Source organism: Lytechinus variegatus, chromosome 7, assembly GCF_018143015.1.
Source record: "Lytechinus variegatus isolate NC3 chromosome 7, Lvar_3.0, whole genome shotgun sequence".
NCBI classification, from domain to species: Eukaryota; Metazoa; Echinodermata; class Echinoidea; order Temnopleuroida; family Toxopneustidae; genus Lytechinus; species Lytechinus variegatus.
The window spans coordinates 17,889,558-17,907,870 of NC_054746.1; the positions used below are offsets into that span (position 1 = coordinate 17,889,558).

At 36.1% G+C, this 18,313-nt stretch overlaps 1 protein-coding gene across 1 annotated transcript; it reads left to right on the top strand.

The window, feature by feature from the left end:
* The first annotated feature begins 5,491 nt into the window (after nucleotides 1–5,491).
* On the top strand, nucleotides 5,492–7,744 carry LOC121418062. The gene is made up of 3 exons (XM_041611767.1): nucleotides 5,492–6,032; nucleotides 6,565–6,813; nucleotides 7,323–7,744. Exons 1-3 carry the CDS (start codon nucleotides 5,492–5,494, stop codon nucleotides 7,742–7,744), a joined length of 1,212 nt encoding a protein of 403 aa, XP_041467701.1.
* Nucleotides 7,745–18,313: the final 10,569 nt, after the last annotated feature.

Sequence of the window (18,313 nt, forward strand, 5' to 3'; positions counted from 1 at the left end):
TCAATCCTCAAAATCGTGATCTTTTGTGGGTCGTCTGCAATCTGTCATCACGATTGAGGTGAAAACTAAGAAAGAAAGCGGGAAAGTACGGAGGTGGAATGAGTATGTACCAAATATAGCAAGAGGTGAATCTTTATCGAATCAAATTGATTGAAGAAAGGTTATGTGTCTAAAATTTCGACGAATTAAAGAATTGACGAAGTCCCGGGGATGTTCTTAGAGTTTTGATATCTAATTTTTGCTTGTTTCCCCTTCTGGTCCATTGCTTTTTAAAGGGTTGTTAAACGTTTTAGCATCTAACCAATATTCCCCATTCTCCAGACTATGATTGATAACAACTTCGATCCCTTTTTAAACAATATTCAAATATTTAAAATTTAAGAATGTCTGTGTGACCCTGACTAACGTGTTATGACCATAAATATGTTAATAAAGATGATGCTCATGAGTTTATCACGATGAAGATAATAATTGACTCGTGCTGAGGATACTGAAAAATCAACAAATATAAAGATTAAAGGAAAATCTTTCCATATTTTAAGACACTGAGCTTTTTTAACCCACTCCCACTCCTACCTCCGCATATCAGAAATAAAAATAAAATTCTTTCCAAATTAAAAGAGAGTCTTCGCATTTTTATCTTAACATCATAATCCCTGCCATGAATATATGAAATGAAATGAAAAAAGGGAATGAGAAAATCAATTACCATACGAAACACGTCGTATTGTTTGCCCTATCTTGGGGAGACATTACACGGAACCAGAACAATTTCGAAGAGCGGAGGCAAAAAATATCCCGCGGATTAGAGCAAATTCTAGATTGCATTACAGTAACTATGGAAACAGCAGTAGGTACGCCACAGCACTGTCATGACTGGGGAGCCCATGGAATAAAAAATAAAGACAGTTTCGGAGTAAATATTCATGGCCAATGAAATACTGATCCAGTTTTGTCAGAAGTTCTCCATTCTAAAAAGAGGATCTGGTCAGAAAGGGACACGAATTTTAAGCTTTATTGGATGGCTCAGAAAGGATGACAAGAATATTCAACAAGTTAGGGAATTTTGCACGAATAGTGGATGAGTGCAATATCGGTACACAAGAGTGAAATATTTATATGATGTCCTATGAGGAAAAGTCATCCGATATCATCATAATTATGATTATATTTACTGTTCATATTGACTAGATTCAATGTGGCACGTTATTGCAAAAGAAGTTTTGTACAGAATCCTTTATAAAATTCGTCAGATTTTGGCACATCGTTTGATACGCGCTGATATTACACTATGAAAATAATCATGTATACAAAATAATCATTCTAATACGCATTAAACTAAGCAACTATGGGATGATGGTTTCCGAGTAAATGAATATTCATAACCGATAGTTGGATGACAGACTGGTCAATTTTTGTCAGAAGTTTTGACAGGATGATCTTCTGATTAGAAACATGAGAAAGGGAAACGCAAATCAAGGAATATTGTTTATCCTTTGGGATCGCTCAGAACTGGAAACCAGACTATTCCACGAGCTAGGGAATATTGCACAAATCTTAGATGAGTGTAATATTAACACCCATGCACGAGTGGAATATTTATGACATACTATGAGGAAACCGAGCCATCCAATCATATAGTCATAATTATCTGTAATGTTCTATATCGTTCATCGCACCGTGCAATGTGGCACGATATTACACAACAAGTTCTGTACAGAAGCCTACTGAATTTCTCAGAATTCGGCGCATCGTGTAATACACTCTGATATTACACAATAAACCCGCTTTAATAGGGACTAAAAAAAATCTGGTTTAGGCATCTTCAAATTGTTCTTTCATTATCACATGGATAGAGTGGTCGCGTCCAAACACTTTACATGTACTATGTAATCTTGTCAGCATTTAATACAAATTTGAGACTAATAACACACATGCTGTAAACACATTTGATCCTCATAAATGCAGTTCAGACAAGAAATTTCTCCTACATAATTTGTCTTTCTTCGCAATCCACCATACGGTCGTCCGAACGTCGTAATACAAGTAACTTTAATTTAGACGCCGAAAGCGTAAACGCAAAGAAATTCCCGCCAACAGTTGACGTTGTACTGATGAGTTTTGCCTCCGGCAGTGAAGAGAAACGAAGGTGTGTGTGCTTGCTCTACGGTCTTCAATCATTCCATCCAAGGGGTAAAAAAAATGACAAAGAACGAAAAGGAGGAGAACACCTTTCTCAAAATTTAGCTGCTATATGCGGCGTTTATACAGAAGAAAAAGGGATTAAAAAGCTGCCTTGCGAGATCATACCTTTTCATATACAGAAAATACCCCACGTTCAAATCTTTTCTTTTACATGCAGTCATAATTCTTATTGTATAGGCCTATATCTTTTCATATATATATTCAATTCAATTCTTTTATTTCATTTCCATTCAAAACATAATATAATACAAGTAATAAAGTAAAATATGTCAGGTACTAATTCACTTTACTTTTTTTTATTTCTGTTGAGTATGATCCTTTGTTATTCCGTGTATTACCATATGATTTCTCTTATTCTTTTGATTTGGTTTTGCTTTAATTTTGTATTATTTACATCATGCTTGTTCTGTTGCTTATTCTATGATTTGCTTTATTTGTTTTGCTTAGCAAAATAGCAAATAAAAACTGAAGAAGGCCAGGGCCGAAAGCTTTACAACATAGTGTATACTTTGCGTCATCCTTGATTCTACTCTACTCTTCACACACACACACATATATTATATAAATAAATGTAATGGTTTGTACGCTTAAAAAACCTAGAGAACATTAGGTATTGGGGAATTCAAATAATAAATGCAATATCGCAAGTAGAACGAACAGAAGGATGTGCTTTAAAATGCTTTGAAAGATTAATTCAACTTTCTTGAGACGATAATATAACCATAATGCTATAAATGAAATCATGAATAGGGTGATTTTATAGCATTCTTCCCTTTTTAGTTTAACTAATTGAAGAATCATATTGGTGGTCATGTCCCCTGTCCACATGTGACACTACCTTTGATAAAATAAAATTAAAGTAATTCAAGAAAACTTGATATCGAAATGTGTTATCTTAAGAAGATATTAAAATGTTAGGTTTGAATAGGAAAGCCCATCGATTCTTTGCAAGAGCGTTATCAACAGATTTCAAAGGGGTCAAAGTTCAAACATTGATCTGATTATCCAAAGTTAAATCCCATCCATTCACCATGACACAAACAAAATGAAAATCTAATGATTAAAAAGTAATTCCTTGCTTATCACTCACGGAATAAAGAGCAACACCGTTGCACATGGGATAGTATATAGAACCGTCATCGTTATAAAGTACGTATACCCGCGACATACGTTTTAGCAAAAACGATCATAGTATAAGAAAATGGATTCCATGATGATTCTTCCGCAATATCGAATCTTGTTATATTTCAATTGGTCTATAAATTATGAAGAAACTGAGATCGTTAAGAAACTGAGGTGTTAGGAGGAATATGGAGTAATATAAGTCATTTAAATTCTGAGTTTTTATATATACATGCATACATAAGAGTTGGGATTGAAAAAGCAGAATTGTATAGAATAAAACTCAATTACATGTTTTCTATATATCAAGAAGCAATATTTAAAGGGATGGATCGTGAAATGGGTATGATTAACAAAACAATGTAAAACCGAGACCCTATCAAAAATACTGATTTAACTCTCGAGGTATGCTGGTATACACCATTTTTGCAAAGACATTTATTTCACTAAATACTACACTTCTATGGACATTTATATTTACTTTCTGAGCTTACCCTTTCGGTATGTTTTTTATAACACTTTTGCTTTTCTCTCATTTCTTCTCTTTTCCTTTCATTACTTAAAAAATCATAGGGGTGCATGTCTGCCCCTTGACGATATGCAATTGAATTCAAATTTATATATATATATATATATATATATATATATATATATATATAAAACATTCTTTATTGCAGCAGCAAAGCCATTTATTTCGCTAAAAAACCGACACTTTCTATAAACCTATTTTTAATAGTTCACTTTCGCAGATTGCCTTTTTCGCCACATTTTAATTTCTTTACCCTCTTCTTTCTTAAATCCATGATTCTCCCGAATCTCTTGGTGAGCAGCTGGTCACATCTTTTCAATCAACTTGGCGTTTTTATGAGATTTGCGGGTAGAATTTCTGCCCAAGAGCAACTCTAAATGTGATACAGAAACGAGGAATATATGCAATGCTTGACTTGTGTAAAGGTCGAGGGCGCATAGCTAGCGGATGCGTGCTTTAGTTTTATAGGACTTTGTTCGTTATATCCGCCATGTGTAGTCTGCCGAAAGAAGTAAATGCAATTACAATCCTCTGCATCCTACACTGTTAAAAACAGAGCATTTTATAGTAAAACATTTAAAAGCAAGAGACTTTATAAAAAAAAAGAATTACAGAATCCTTCTGTAAACATTAATTGTTACAACAGGATATTTTCTGCAATTTAACAGGACAGATCTATTCCAATAAAGGAAAACAAAACTTTTATTGAAAAGGAAATTTGTAAGGTTGCATTCACCATTTAGCAATATTCTGTAATTTTACCCAATATGATAATGTAAGATTACACAGTGAAGTTGGATTACAGGTGATCTTGCGACTCTACTGCATTAACTCTTTTTTTTTTTGGGGGGGGGGGGCTGGTATATGAGAAAGGAAATGGTGTATTATCATGGTATGTAGAAATTGGTCTATATTATTTTGTTCAAGTGATTCGCATACCATTCATATTGCTATGTAAATGGCGGTCAGGAACTCATAATGATATCATAATGACATCATCATCATCGTCATAATTTTCATCATCAACACCATCATCATCATCATCATCACCATCATCACCACCATCACCTTCACTATCACCATCACCATCACCACCACCACCATCATCATCATCATGATCACCACCACCACTATCATCATCGTCATCATCATCATCATCCTCATCATTATTATCATCATCATTTTTTCCGTTCTCCTTCATTTACAATATCCCGTCTTCTTTATTTCTTCTTCTTACTCTTCTTTTTCGGTTGTTTTTATACTCTTTTTCCCATTTCCCCTTTCTTATTCTTCATTCTCTTCTTGTTAAGATTAGGATATGGACATAAGTATTTGCAGATGTTAGTTATTCTTTGGCGGGAAGGTTGTAAAAGTATCTTCTCTTTTAATAAATGCAAAGCATTGTTATCCGTATTTCGGCAATCTGCCACAATTATTCTGATTAAAATGACGCGCACTACATTATGACGCAAATTGTGATGCGCACTATGACATCACGAGCGAGTCGGATGTGAGGTTGCCAATTGTCTTTGTTGCCAAAGAAACGCCAGTGCAGTAGGAATGAGTTTATAATTATGATAACTTAATACAAGGTACTTGGCCTGAGATTTTCACAACAATCATGTAGGATTGAAAATGACATCACCCAAGCCTCCAAGGAAGAGTGATGAATACTGGTCCGGTACTCAAACTGGCCGAAACACGCCGGATCTAGGATTCTTCGACTCTGATAATTTCCAGCTTCTTGAGTCAACTCAGGAAAGGAAGGAGGAACGACTAAGGCAGGACAGGGTTAGGGCCCGCTATGAAAGATCAAGAAGATTGCCACTTATAGACAGACTCTATAGCCCGGAGTTGGGCCACTATAGTCAATTGTATCGCAACGAAGGCAACCCTAAACCTAGGAAAGTTGCCGCACCACCGCAGACGTTCTTTGGCCTCCGTCGCCCCTTGAACGCGGCAGAGCAACGCGTGGTTGCTGCCATGCCTGCATATGAGAAAGACCACAAAGAATGGGTTGATAAACCTTACAGTACAGTCTACACGGGGTGGAAAGGTTATGATGGCAGATATCCTCTATTGATGCAACTTAACTCAGAATCCGAAGACAAAGATGTAACAGTGATCCAAACTGAAACGAGAAGAATGTCCTTGGTGACGACAGATTACTCTAAAGGTAAACTTAAAACATGCAGATTTCTCACATTTCAGAAAAACAAAAATCACTATCTCTGTAAAGATATAAGGAGCAGCTTATGAAAGGATCTGTCAGATTTTTATCCGACAGTTAACAAAGTAACCTACAGAAACCTGTGCTTCTCAACCAAAACAAAATCTAGAAAACCTGTAAGATCTGACAACTAGTCAAATGACACATGTTAATGAAACTCCCTTATGATGACTTAATGGTAATTATAACCAAACTAAGTAAACCCTTGCTAACCCGTACCGGTCACCCAGACCAGAGGCCTAGGCGTACCGTTTGAAAATCGACGTAAAACAATCTATAATCATTCCTGATTAACAACTGCAAAGAAATTGAAAACATTAACTTGCGCTTAATCTTTACTGTCATAGCTACAGTCACCACTTGATGCTTTGTAATGAAAGTGCTTTCAACATCAGATAGTCCACCCCCTTCGTGCCCTTAAAATATCTGCCAGAAAATCGCTTCAAATACGTGTTCTTATATTTCTCTATATATCCAGGAACGATCAAACTTGCGGGCGATGACGAGGAGGTCAAATATGCCGTATTTCCATTACTCCATCGGGTGATCGAAAGTGAGGACGAAGAGGAGGATGACGAGGATACAGGAAGTGGAACGGATGAAGAAAATGATAGAAGACCTCCACCCTTGCTTCCTCAGGATCTGTTGGACAGACTAGCAGCCATCGCGGCTTCCAGTAATGATGCCGAAGATTCAGACGAATCAGGAGAAGCCGAACCTCCACCAGGTGAATACTTATCTAAACAGATTTACAAATGACATCATCGTCGCATCCGAGCGATTCCTACTGAAACTTTGCATTTCCGTGTTATCCATGCTTCTTCTATCAGAGCTTCCCTCTTCCCAAATTTTCGTGATTATTCAGGTGTTTCACACCACGGGCCTGCAGTACAAGGAAAGTTATGACTGCATCCTTTATTACGTCTAGTTAGCATGATTACTCTGGGTTTCATATTCGCTCATCATGCTCGCGTATAGGCATGTTATATTTTCCATGTTAATTTGGAAAGTATGCCTATACTTTTTATACTAACACACTTTAAAACTTAAATCACATGAGAAGTGGTAAAAGCTCAATCAGATTCAATTAAATGAGTACAACATTATAGATTTCAACAACATTCGATCCCTCCCTCTATAGGACGACCAATCTTGAGGTAAAAAAAAACACTTACTTCATTGATATCTCATACTTAAATGATTTGTTCTTTTGTTATTTGTTTCCATGGTAACAAGGTTGGTTAGAACATAAGAATACCCGGATGCATGCCGAACGTCGACTCTCAATCACGACCCGACCGTGTGCCGAGAAGCCGAGGATGCTCAAACGCCGGTCTCTCGACTACGGCTCTCTATTTTACCACCATGAAAGGAATGAACTAGAGAGCATGGGTAGTATTACGGAAGTCGCAGAGGAGGAACCGTCATCGCCGACGAGCATCGGTGACGATGAAGAGGAGACCAGCGTCCCACCGGCTGGAACATGGGCAAGGTCCATGATGAAGGATTCCAGTAAGTCCCGTCAGTCGAAGTCGGCGAAGGAGCGAGAAATGATTCGACGAGCGGAACGCGAGATGGAGCACATGGACGAACATCTTCAGAAACTCGAAGATTTCTTGAACCGTTTTCAAGATAATGATGGAGAAGACGGTGACTAAACGGTATTATGTGAATACAATTTAGACCTCTTTCAATAACAGGCAGACAATTACTTGCAATATTGTCCAATAATACATTAAATACCAAGGTTCTACATTTTGATACGGAACAGCGTCAAATGTCGAATAATCGCAGGGAAATTATACATAATTTCAAATTTATACGAATTTCAAGAGGGCTTCACGCGTCTTATACCCGCTGTGAGTGAGCATATGTGATTTGGAATGGCTATTTTTCATGTATTTCTTCAAAAATCATTTCTTCAATTGTAACTTAAATCTAAAGTTTACTACAATACCTGACCAAACTGTCAACCAATAAATATAATCGCATCCCGTTATCATCCATGCCGATATCAAAGATGGTAATAGGAAACTACCGCTAAAGCAAGATCCATCCCATCACCCTCGCCAGACTTGAAGATTGCAACAAAATTAATGCGAAAAATATTTAAATAAGAGACAAAAAATAAACATAACAGGAAATAATTATTCAATCATTATGATATCGGCATGCAGGCGATCACCGCCTATAATATGAAGCTATTTTTAATTGCCATTTTATCCAAACGAAGATCGGCTATGATTTTTATTGTTTAGATATAATGCTCGTGCAAAATAAGGCGGGTATCAATACAAATAATTTGAGTTACCTATATTAGTGAAATTAATGGAAATGGCCTAGCTGTATTTGAGCTATATTATAGAGCCATGCTACAGTTTAACCGATTCAAAACCGGATTATCGTTGTAAAAAAAATAATAATTTTATCGGTCTGGAGTCTTTAATGGTATGAATGAGACATTAAATTTAGGAATGTAAGAATCAACAACTAATCGACAATGACCAAAGAGTGAGTCCTTGAAAAACCGAATAGTAAACATGGGGAACATGAATAAATTCAATAAAAATTAAACATCGATATTTCGCTTTTAAATGATACAGCACTTATCATAATTCATCGCAACGATGTCTTAAAGCGGCCGTTGCATAATTGCAGTCTTTTCATTAATTTGATAATGAAACATGTTCCAAGGTTCACTGGCTACCGGCCACAAACCAAGATAACATTCCCATTTGACAAGTACATTTCTCAACCTATATTGGGAAGTGATCGTTAATGGCTTGGGATAAAATAAGAAATCATGCTTCGGTTGCTCTGCAGCGCACGACAAACTATTTATCCATTAGCGTTCATCAGAAATGGGTATAACCATGATCTAATTATGATGTAACATTTCAACATTAATACAATCATATCCCTTTTCAGATTCTTGTCCTACTTCCCCCTATTTTCTCATTAAAAATAATCCTTATGTTGTTTCATTATCATATAATAATAACCATAAAAAGCAAGAGAATGATATATTACGTGATTTCTATTTTCTTTATCAGGCGCTAACTGAGAGAATCAAAGTTAAAAGGGGGTACTCCGGGCTGAATTATTTAAATAAATGGAGCAACTGAGCAAAAAAAATCAAAATGACAAATTTATTTGATTTTAAAGTCTAACAACATTTTGTGAAAACAGTCATAATCATACACTCTAAAAAATGAAGTGCTAATTCAGCTCTTAAAGAGCGTGTATAGTGACTGCACTTCGGAGTGCTGATTTGTCTAGTTCAAATTTGAACGAGAAAAATCAGCACTCCAAAGTGCAGTCACTATACACGCTCTTTAAGAGCTGAATTAGCACTTCATTTTTTAGAGTGTACGCCATCATGAATATTCATTAGGTGGGGTGATGATATCACACCCCCGAAATCATGATTATTTCATATGTTTTATACATGGTGTATGATATGTCTCCCCTAAAAAATAACTTCCAGCAATTAATATATAATGCAATAAATCAGTTGTCAATGCCATTTTTTGTTCTTGGAGGCCAAAATTTGAATATACATAATTTCGTATAGTAAAATACAAAGATTGAGTAGGGATGACACTGTGCTTATTGAATAGAGAGACATGCAAAGATCTGTTTCACCGAAATAATGAAAATAGTTATCATGTCATACCTTGTTATTCCTTGTCCAACGTACAAAATTTTCATTTTTACATTATTTTCAGCCTGGGGTACCCCTTTAAAGGTGATCCAAAATGTGATGAATTTAAAAATAATCGCGATTTTTGTTAATGCTTTCTCTTTCATCTGCTCATCTCCCACTTCATCTCGTAAAATTCAATAATGAATTGAGCAACTTCCTAATGTCGCCACTGTTTCAAGTATACCTGTAAATAATACCCCCTTCACTCGATCCCCACGGGGCAGTTTCGAGGCAGGCAAATTTGTCTGTATTTATCTTCAGGGGCCATCCTCGCTCATAATGGTCTATAAAGACTGTCGCCCTTCACTGACGTCACTGCATAAAGATTGTTTGCTCTGATAATTGATCGGGGGATAGAATGGGAATATCGACATATCAAAGTTCTTAAAGGACTCATCCGGGATTTCAGTTCGTGAAAGAAAAGTGCATGAATTATCATTAAAAAACGAAATGGATTTAACTGATCTTTAATATTAAGTGACATGCGATGCACTAGCAGATCAATCAAATTAAAGCACTGGGCGAAAGTTTGCATAATAATGATAATGGTGGCTACTTATAAAGCGCAAAGGTCCACTTTCGGTGCTCAAGGCGCTTCAAGAAAAATAAACATATATCAGAAAACAAAAAAGAATAAAATTTTGAATTCTGGAGAGGAACAAATAAATTTTCAGTTGGGACTTGAACGTTTCTGTTGAATTTCGGCGTAATTGGATAGGCAGTTGATTCCATAGCTAATGTTGTCCTGTAACAAAGAATACATGCCCCCCCTATTTGTGTTTTGTTCTGGTTGTCTGGAACGACAGAGCATCAGATGATGAGCAGAGATTACGTGAAGGCTGATATTTTGGGATAGAGCTGCGCAGAATTGTTGGGAAGGGAGAATAAACTGAATGATGTATATTAGTAAAATAGTTCTGAAGGTGATTCTTTTTTTTTAAAGGCAGCCAGTATAAGAACTGGAGGATTGGAGATGGAGTCATATTTTTGGTGTAGGTTAGGAGACGAGCAGCAGAGTTTTGTAGACGTTGAAGTTTTGTAAAAATCTTTTTGTGGGAGGTTACAGAACAATGAGTTTGAGAAATCTAAACGGGAGGAAGTCAAAGCATGGATAAGCATCTCAGCTGCAGGTTTAGACAGGGGCTTTCTGATGAAACTCAAATTACGTAAATGATATCTGACATTCTGTCATGTCTGTTGGACTTGAGTGATATGATGGCGAAAAGACATTTCCCGATCAAATATAACCCCAAGATTACGGGCTGTTTTGGACGGAGTGATACGAGTGTTACCAAGATGAACGTGACATGGCCGATAGTCATTTTTGCTATAAACATAAACTTTGATCCAAGTATATTACCCTATGGAATAGTATACGTTTTCGTTCTCCCGAGGAATATTTACGTCAAACATACCATGATAGTATTGAAAGTATCAATGCGCTAATACATGCCAGAAAACCATGGTTGGAAATAAGACAGAATTTATTTTATTTAACAGCACAGCAATATGTAGCAGAACAATTACTACTTCGCGAATCGTTAATGCATTATATACTACCTTCTGTATTGATTGTAATATCCCACTGTTTTTCTTCTTCTATCAGATAATGTGGAACTGAGGTGTGATTTTCAGTTGATCAGTACCGCCGGGTGACTAGTAGCCTATGAAATCATATTTGACTAGGAAGATAAGAAATTAAAATTCATTTCAATAATGCAATTAAGGGATGGTGCCAATGGACGTCGTTCATCATTCATAAGTATAAGGTTTCTAGTTTGCTTTCTCTTGGGTCCTATATGCATCTTTAGCAGTGGGACTCGTATGATGCGAGGGTACGACATGAAGCGGAGTAGAATAAAGAAAAGTCGTGGAATCTCTTCAATATGGGGGTGTTGCATGAACAGATTTGAAGGGAACCATTAGAATAAGATGGCGAATTTACATGGTCGAACCAAGACGTCTCCTTTTGCAGCATCTCGAGTAAACAAGTATTATTTTTTTTCATTTCAAAACAACTATCACTCTTAAAAAATGCTTTCAATCAATTTTGAATTGAAAAGAAGATAGTCCATCTTATTTTGCAACAAACCACGACCCTGGCCATTTGGCTAACAGTGACAGCATAAAGATTTTTAAGGTTTGGGAGGTTGGAAGTGGAGGGTTAAAGGAAATGTTGTGGGGGCACGGGTGGCGTATACCTTCTATTCACCAAATACTCTCACTTTCTCCTTACTATTATTTCTAAACACTTTCTGGGGGTAAATGGGACATGTCCCATGAACCCACCCCTGGTGCCGCCACTGTAAGCTATTATTCTGAATCGCAAAACACCTTCAACATTGTGAAGTCCTTGAATATGTATTAATGTAAACAGAGGATGGGCGGGGTACCGAGACATGAGAACTGATTCAAAAAACTTTTTATAAAGATGATTTTCATGCGAGGGTTTTCGACTTGACGAGCAGTGAGAAAGAAGCGTCCAATTACACTTGTAAATGACGGTTTTATCATGGGATCAGCGAATAACGATTCATTGATAATAATGAATGCCGATAAATGGCAAAAAGTCCATATTTCGGATTTCCTCGGATATCTCGCGACAACGCGTCCTGCGCAGATTATGCAAAGTTAAAGAATTTAGAAATGAATAAAGCGAAGCTCATGGGTAAAAACTTACAATTTTTGTGAAATAAAAATAAGTAAATTTGTTTTCATCTGTATTTTTTTTGGGGGGGGTGAACCTCATTACACACAAAAAAACCTATACATCTTAACAATCGTGCTAAGCTTTGAATAAATTTGAATTTCATCAGCGATGGAAAACGAGAATTATTTTCGTGCAGTCATTCTCGCAATCATCCCTTCAGATTAAGACGATTATTAAGTTATACATACTGGATCATCTCTTGAGAGAAGACTCCTCTGTTTTATAAACGACTGGTAATAGACAGTAATGTACCGTGAAACAGTGATTACTCCTGAATACGATGACGCTAATAACTGGGGACGTAAATGTCAAAACAAAATTACTCACATAAAACGACCGGAGTATGCGATTTCGTAATGATTATTATTATGGGAAAGATGGAATAAATGATAGGACCCTTCTGTGGTACTCATGGAGCCGAAAACCAAACTTATAAGTTATAGGAATTACCATTACTGTATTTTTTATATCATGATATTTCTTAGAATGTTATTTAAACAGTTATTCGTACATTTAAAACGTGTAACCTTTTTATTGTTATAATTATTCAGTCACTTAAAACGTATAATACTTGTTTTATTTTAAGTAATGATAATGTGAGGTTCGCATTGTGTTTGTAGATTATCTATATACAACCGAAACTCAATTGCTCATTGATCTGTATGCTGAAAATTGACAAATAAACCAATCAAATCATTTAAAAAAGCAAATTTAAATTGAGTGCAATTATATGTTTCTATACATTAGATAATTATGGGTACCAAATACATGTTTATTATAGAAATTAATGAATAAGTAAATGAAAATCTGAAATGAATTTATTAATAAAAAGAGAAACAAATATGAAATAGATAATCAAAACAGTAAACCGACTTTATCGGAAATAATATCATATATGCATGTAAAGTGGGAGTTCCTGATTATGTAAGGAAAAGGTAACAAACATCATGAAGGTGATTAGTAACCGAAAAACAGTCCCCCCCCTCTCTCTCTCCCACTCAGAAACCATTCTTCTTATCCTGTACCTCTTTGCACGTTCTCTCATCAGTTCACTCTGATTTGATCTCCTTCAAAGACCGTTCGGTAACACGAGATCAGGTGTTACTTAATGGCAACCTTCAATACCATAATTAGTCAACATCTCTCCCAAGATGTGTGATCAACAGGGGCCGTTTGCATAAAGAGTTGAAATCAACTGCAACTCAAATAATCAAACGCTACTTGCATTTTAACCAATCGGACGCGTTTATTTTGGGCTCGAGTTCGATTATTTTGAGTTACGTTCAAACAAATCTCTTTCTGCAACGGGACCCACGGTATTGAATGTATGACGATATGACAAGGCAAGTGAAGACCAAAATTGAAAATAGGATTGTATTATCCGGAAACGTGCATCAGATATTATGATACTTATATCATCTTCGGCCTTTAAAAATGACAAATAAATGTACGGAATGCAGTATAGAAAACATACAAAATACTTAATCATGCATGGAAAAGGCTTTCCCAGTGCCTCTAAAATCGAGAATCACCGATTAATGTGATTGGGGTGTTCCCCAAGGCAGCCTCCTGGGCCCTCTTTTATTTATAATCTATATAAATGACATTCAGAACTCCTCTGAAATATTATCTTATGTCCTTTTTGCAGATGATTCAAATGTACTCTACTCTCATCCTAACCCCGATATTTTAATTAATGTACTGAACACTGAACTTGATAAATTGGTACAATGGATTAGGGCTAATAAATTGTCAATTAATGTTCAAAAAACGAAATGCATGCTTTTTAGCAATTCTTTAGAACAATTACCATTTAATATCAAATTAGACAATGTAGAAATTGAAGTTGTTACTACAACAAAATTTTTAGGCCTTATAATAGACAACAAATTATCTTGGAAATCGCTTATTGACTCTATATGTCGTACAATTTCACGCAATATTGGTGTTATCAACAAAGTTAATTTTTTTCTTCCAACTTCCTCCCTAAAGATGCTTTATTCAACATTAATTTTACCATATCTAAATTATGGAGCAATTGTTTGGGGAAACACATACTCAACCTACCTAGATAGAATATTGCTTTTACAAAAGAAGGCATTGCGTGTTATTTTCAACTTGTCCTGGAGATCTCACACAGATGAGTTGTTTTTAAACAATAACATTCTAAAAATACAAACACTGTACCAATACAATTTAGGTCAATTCATGTATCAGTTAAACAATAACATGTTACCACCCATATTTAATTCTTCATTTAACAAAAACAAAACCCTTCACAAATATCCCACACGTCAATCCGATGAATTTCATTTACCACTACCCCGGACCATCCTTGCAAAATCAATTTTTACTTTTGAAGGCCCTAGACTCTGGGGAACTATTAATAGTAACATCAAAGAATCTCCAAGCCTTAATTCTTTCAAATATAAGTTCAAAAAATTTCTTCAAGATAACCATTGAATTTAACTCTTCATCACTCAAACTCTTGTATTTTTTAATCAAACATGTTTATCATGTCACGTACACTTTTACATCTCTTTCGTTTCCCTGTTGATCGGCGAGGTCCGTCTGTGAGTGCTGGGGCTGGATTCTGGAGACCTTTAATCTCTCTTTTTCTTATTTCCTTTTCTATTTTTATTTCCCATTTTTCCTTTTAATTCAACTGGTTATGCTCAAGTTGTTATTTTATTTTTTATATGCTAAACAACTGCAAGAATATTTATTAGGAGGCTGCACTCTACAAGCTCCGCTTTTTAGCAGCCTCCTCCATTTCCAACATGATTTGTAATAATCTTGAATATAATTTTCTGTACAGGAATATTTGAAATATGTTTTGTTATTTATATATGTCAACATGTACAGAAGAAACTGTAATTGTTGAAAATGGAAATAAACGAATGAAATGAAATGGAATGTTTAGTCTTCGTTTGCTCTTCAAATGTCAGTATTATTTTCTACTTCTCAACTTTTATTACACAAACAGACGTCTAACATAATAGTGGGGTGATTTTTTTAACACAATTCCGTTTAAAACAAAATCTAATTACATATGAAATGATATACACCTCAGCTTTAGTCGTAAATACTACCTGATTGCAAATTCGTAAATCAATTGGGCATTTAGAAGTATCATCGTGATGCCACGAAGTGTCATAAGATGACGATGATAACAATTTTATTTCTCCGCGGGTCACTCGATCGTCTGCAGGTGCAAGAGCAGCGCTACAGAGGGGGAATTAAGAAACAAGAAAGAAAGTGACGAAGGAAGATGAGTTTCAAAATAGATGTCAGGGTCGTGTAACCCATATTGGCATTTTATTCAATTTAGAATAATGATAGATCGTAACGCGTGATATTGTTACGTCACATGCCGAGTAATAAAGGGACGAGTTGCGTTGCTACGACGCGCTATTGTTGTAGATAAATGAAATGATATGATATTGAGCCGAAAAAGTATTGAAGTTGCAAGTATTTCAGCAAAGCTGGGGTAATAATAATTGCATGGCCCGCTGGTAGAACAGTTTGAAGTGGCTGCCCTAGGTAAATAAATATACCTATATTATTATTATTATCATTATTAAGTATGTTATATCTACTAGGCATTAGATCTCACTTTTGTTGAATCAGGATTCCTCGGTTGAATGATATCAAAGATTACCAAGTAAGGTAAATATCAAGTTAACATTGTGTGCACTCACCAGCTTAACAAGAAGAAAACCGGCGGACAACGGAAATTTAGCTTGAACCACCCCCCCAAAAAAAAGCATCACACATACAAACGATTCAAAATAAAATAATAATTTTTAAATTCAATTAAATCATAAAAAGGCAAAGTCTAACATACATGCTTTGAATCTGCGTGTATGTATTTGTATTTTTCGGATCATTTAGGTAATTTGTTTTGTTTTGTTTTCGCGGCTCTTGATTAGTCGGCGAGATGATTAATTAGAAAAATCACGATCTTTATACAGTACTCTTATGCTATATTCATGTTTTCATGAAAGTTCTTACACAAATTTACGTCGTGAAATCATTCACTTATTAATATAACACAAGGTTGGCGTATCATATCAAACCGTAGAATGTTCGATTCAGACGCCCCCGTCAAGAAATCTTAAATGGCGACCTGCATGACAATAGCCTGGCCGCCAGCTACTGAAGATGATGAGACAGTGTCATAATGTAAGGAGGGATTAGCCAGAGAAACGATTCCTGCAAAAGATCCAATAGATTGGGTTGATTGCTTTCACGCTCTAGACAAAAAAAAAGAGAGTACGGATCAAAGATCGTCCCTCCGAGTTGATAACCTGATGAAAAATATGACTTCTTCCTTGTTCAACGACGAGGAAAAAAATATCGCTCGTTTATGACAACGAAAATGAAAACGGGGAGCTTATTGAAAAAGGAGAATGTGATGATGAAAAAAGATTTAAGGAGGAGTATGGGTGAGGAGAAGAGGGGGGGGGGGTCAAGAGCAAATAGGACTGGCAAAAAGGAGCAAGAAGTAAAAGCCATACTAGTAGGCGAAGTAATGTTTGATGGAGGACAAAAAACACTGATGACGCAGCGAGTGGTAATGGCTTCGCTATGATCGAAGTGAACTACCCAGACGATATCAGCGACCTCCCGGCCCTCATTCCCCTCTCCATCGTGTGTGAGCATCGGTCATTTGCTACTGGCGACATCATCGTCAGCATCGTCGACATCGCATTCCTAGACTTGCCTGGATTACCTTCACTATAAGCGTTTAATAACCTGATAACGAGTTTGGTGAGATCAGCATTTCCATGTAGATGAGATAGAATCAATAACCAAAGGCAGGAAGAATAAACCTTTCCAAAATCCTCGCTCTCAAGAAATTATTCCTCCTTTATACGATATCTTATCGAAATCAATTCCTTGAGAGCACAGTCAGAAGTAATAAGGTCACGTACACTACGATCGGTAATGATTAAAAAACTTATCGAGATCGAATTCATTTTGTTCGATCAAAGCGACAGAGACAGGAACGGCATGTTATATTCTCAACTCCTATAGAATCAAGCATCATGAGTCCCACTCAGGGACAAACTCGGAACGGTTTTCAAAGGGGGGAGGCTGACCATGCAAAAAAAATCTCAACCAGGTCATTTTTATGTTTTTGTACACGGTTTTGGAAAAAAGTGGGGGGGGGGGGCTGACCATGCAAAAAAATCTCAACCATATGGTCATTTTTACGTTTTTGAACACGGTTTTGGAAAAAAAGTGGGGGGGGGGGGGGCTGAAGCCCCCCTCCCAGCCCCCTCGCTTCCGCGGCCCCTGCCACTTTCAGTTTTGTAAATCATATTTCTTTTGACATAAAAGAAAATGAGCAGTCGTTCTCATTATCACGATTATGGACGTATTTTTTGCACGCATGTTTGAATCACAATTTCTAGTAATGTACAATGTATTCCATTGACAAAAGATGGTAAACGCTTATCATAATAAGAAACGTAGAAAACGAAGAAGAAGAAAATTATATGACGCATACTCTATGGTGAATACACATTTAAACTTTTGGAAAAAATTTGTCAACATTATTGTTGGATGTTCAAATGTTTCCCTTATACAAGACAGATTTTCCGTTCATGCCCAAGCGAACAAGTACTCTTTTTGTTAAAAGTGCCCCAAAATAAAGAATTTGACCTAATGAAACAGCAGTGTAGATCGAGCACTCCCACTCAAAATATAATTGTTTTCTATATTCATATGTGATACTGTTTAATTTTTATTTGAAATGTTGTACAGTGATGATAGTGATCCAAAATTTGCATTTGTTTAATACTT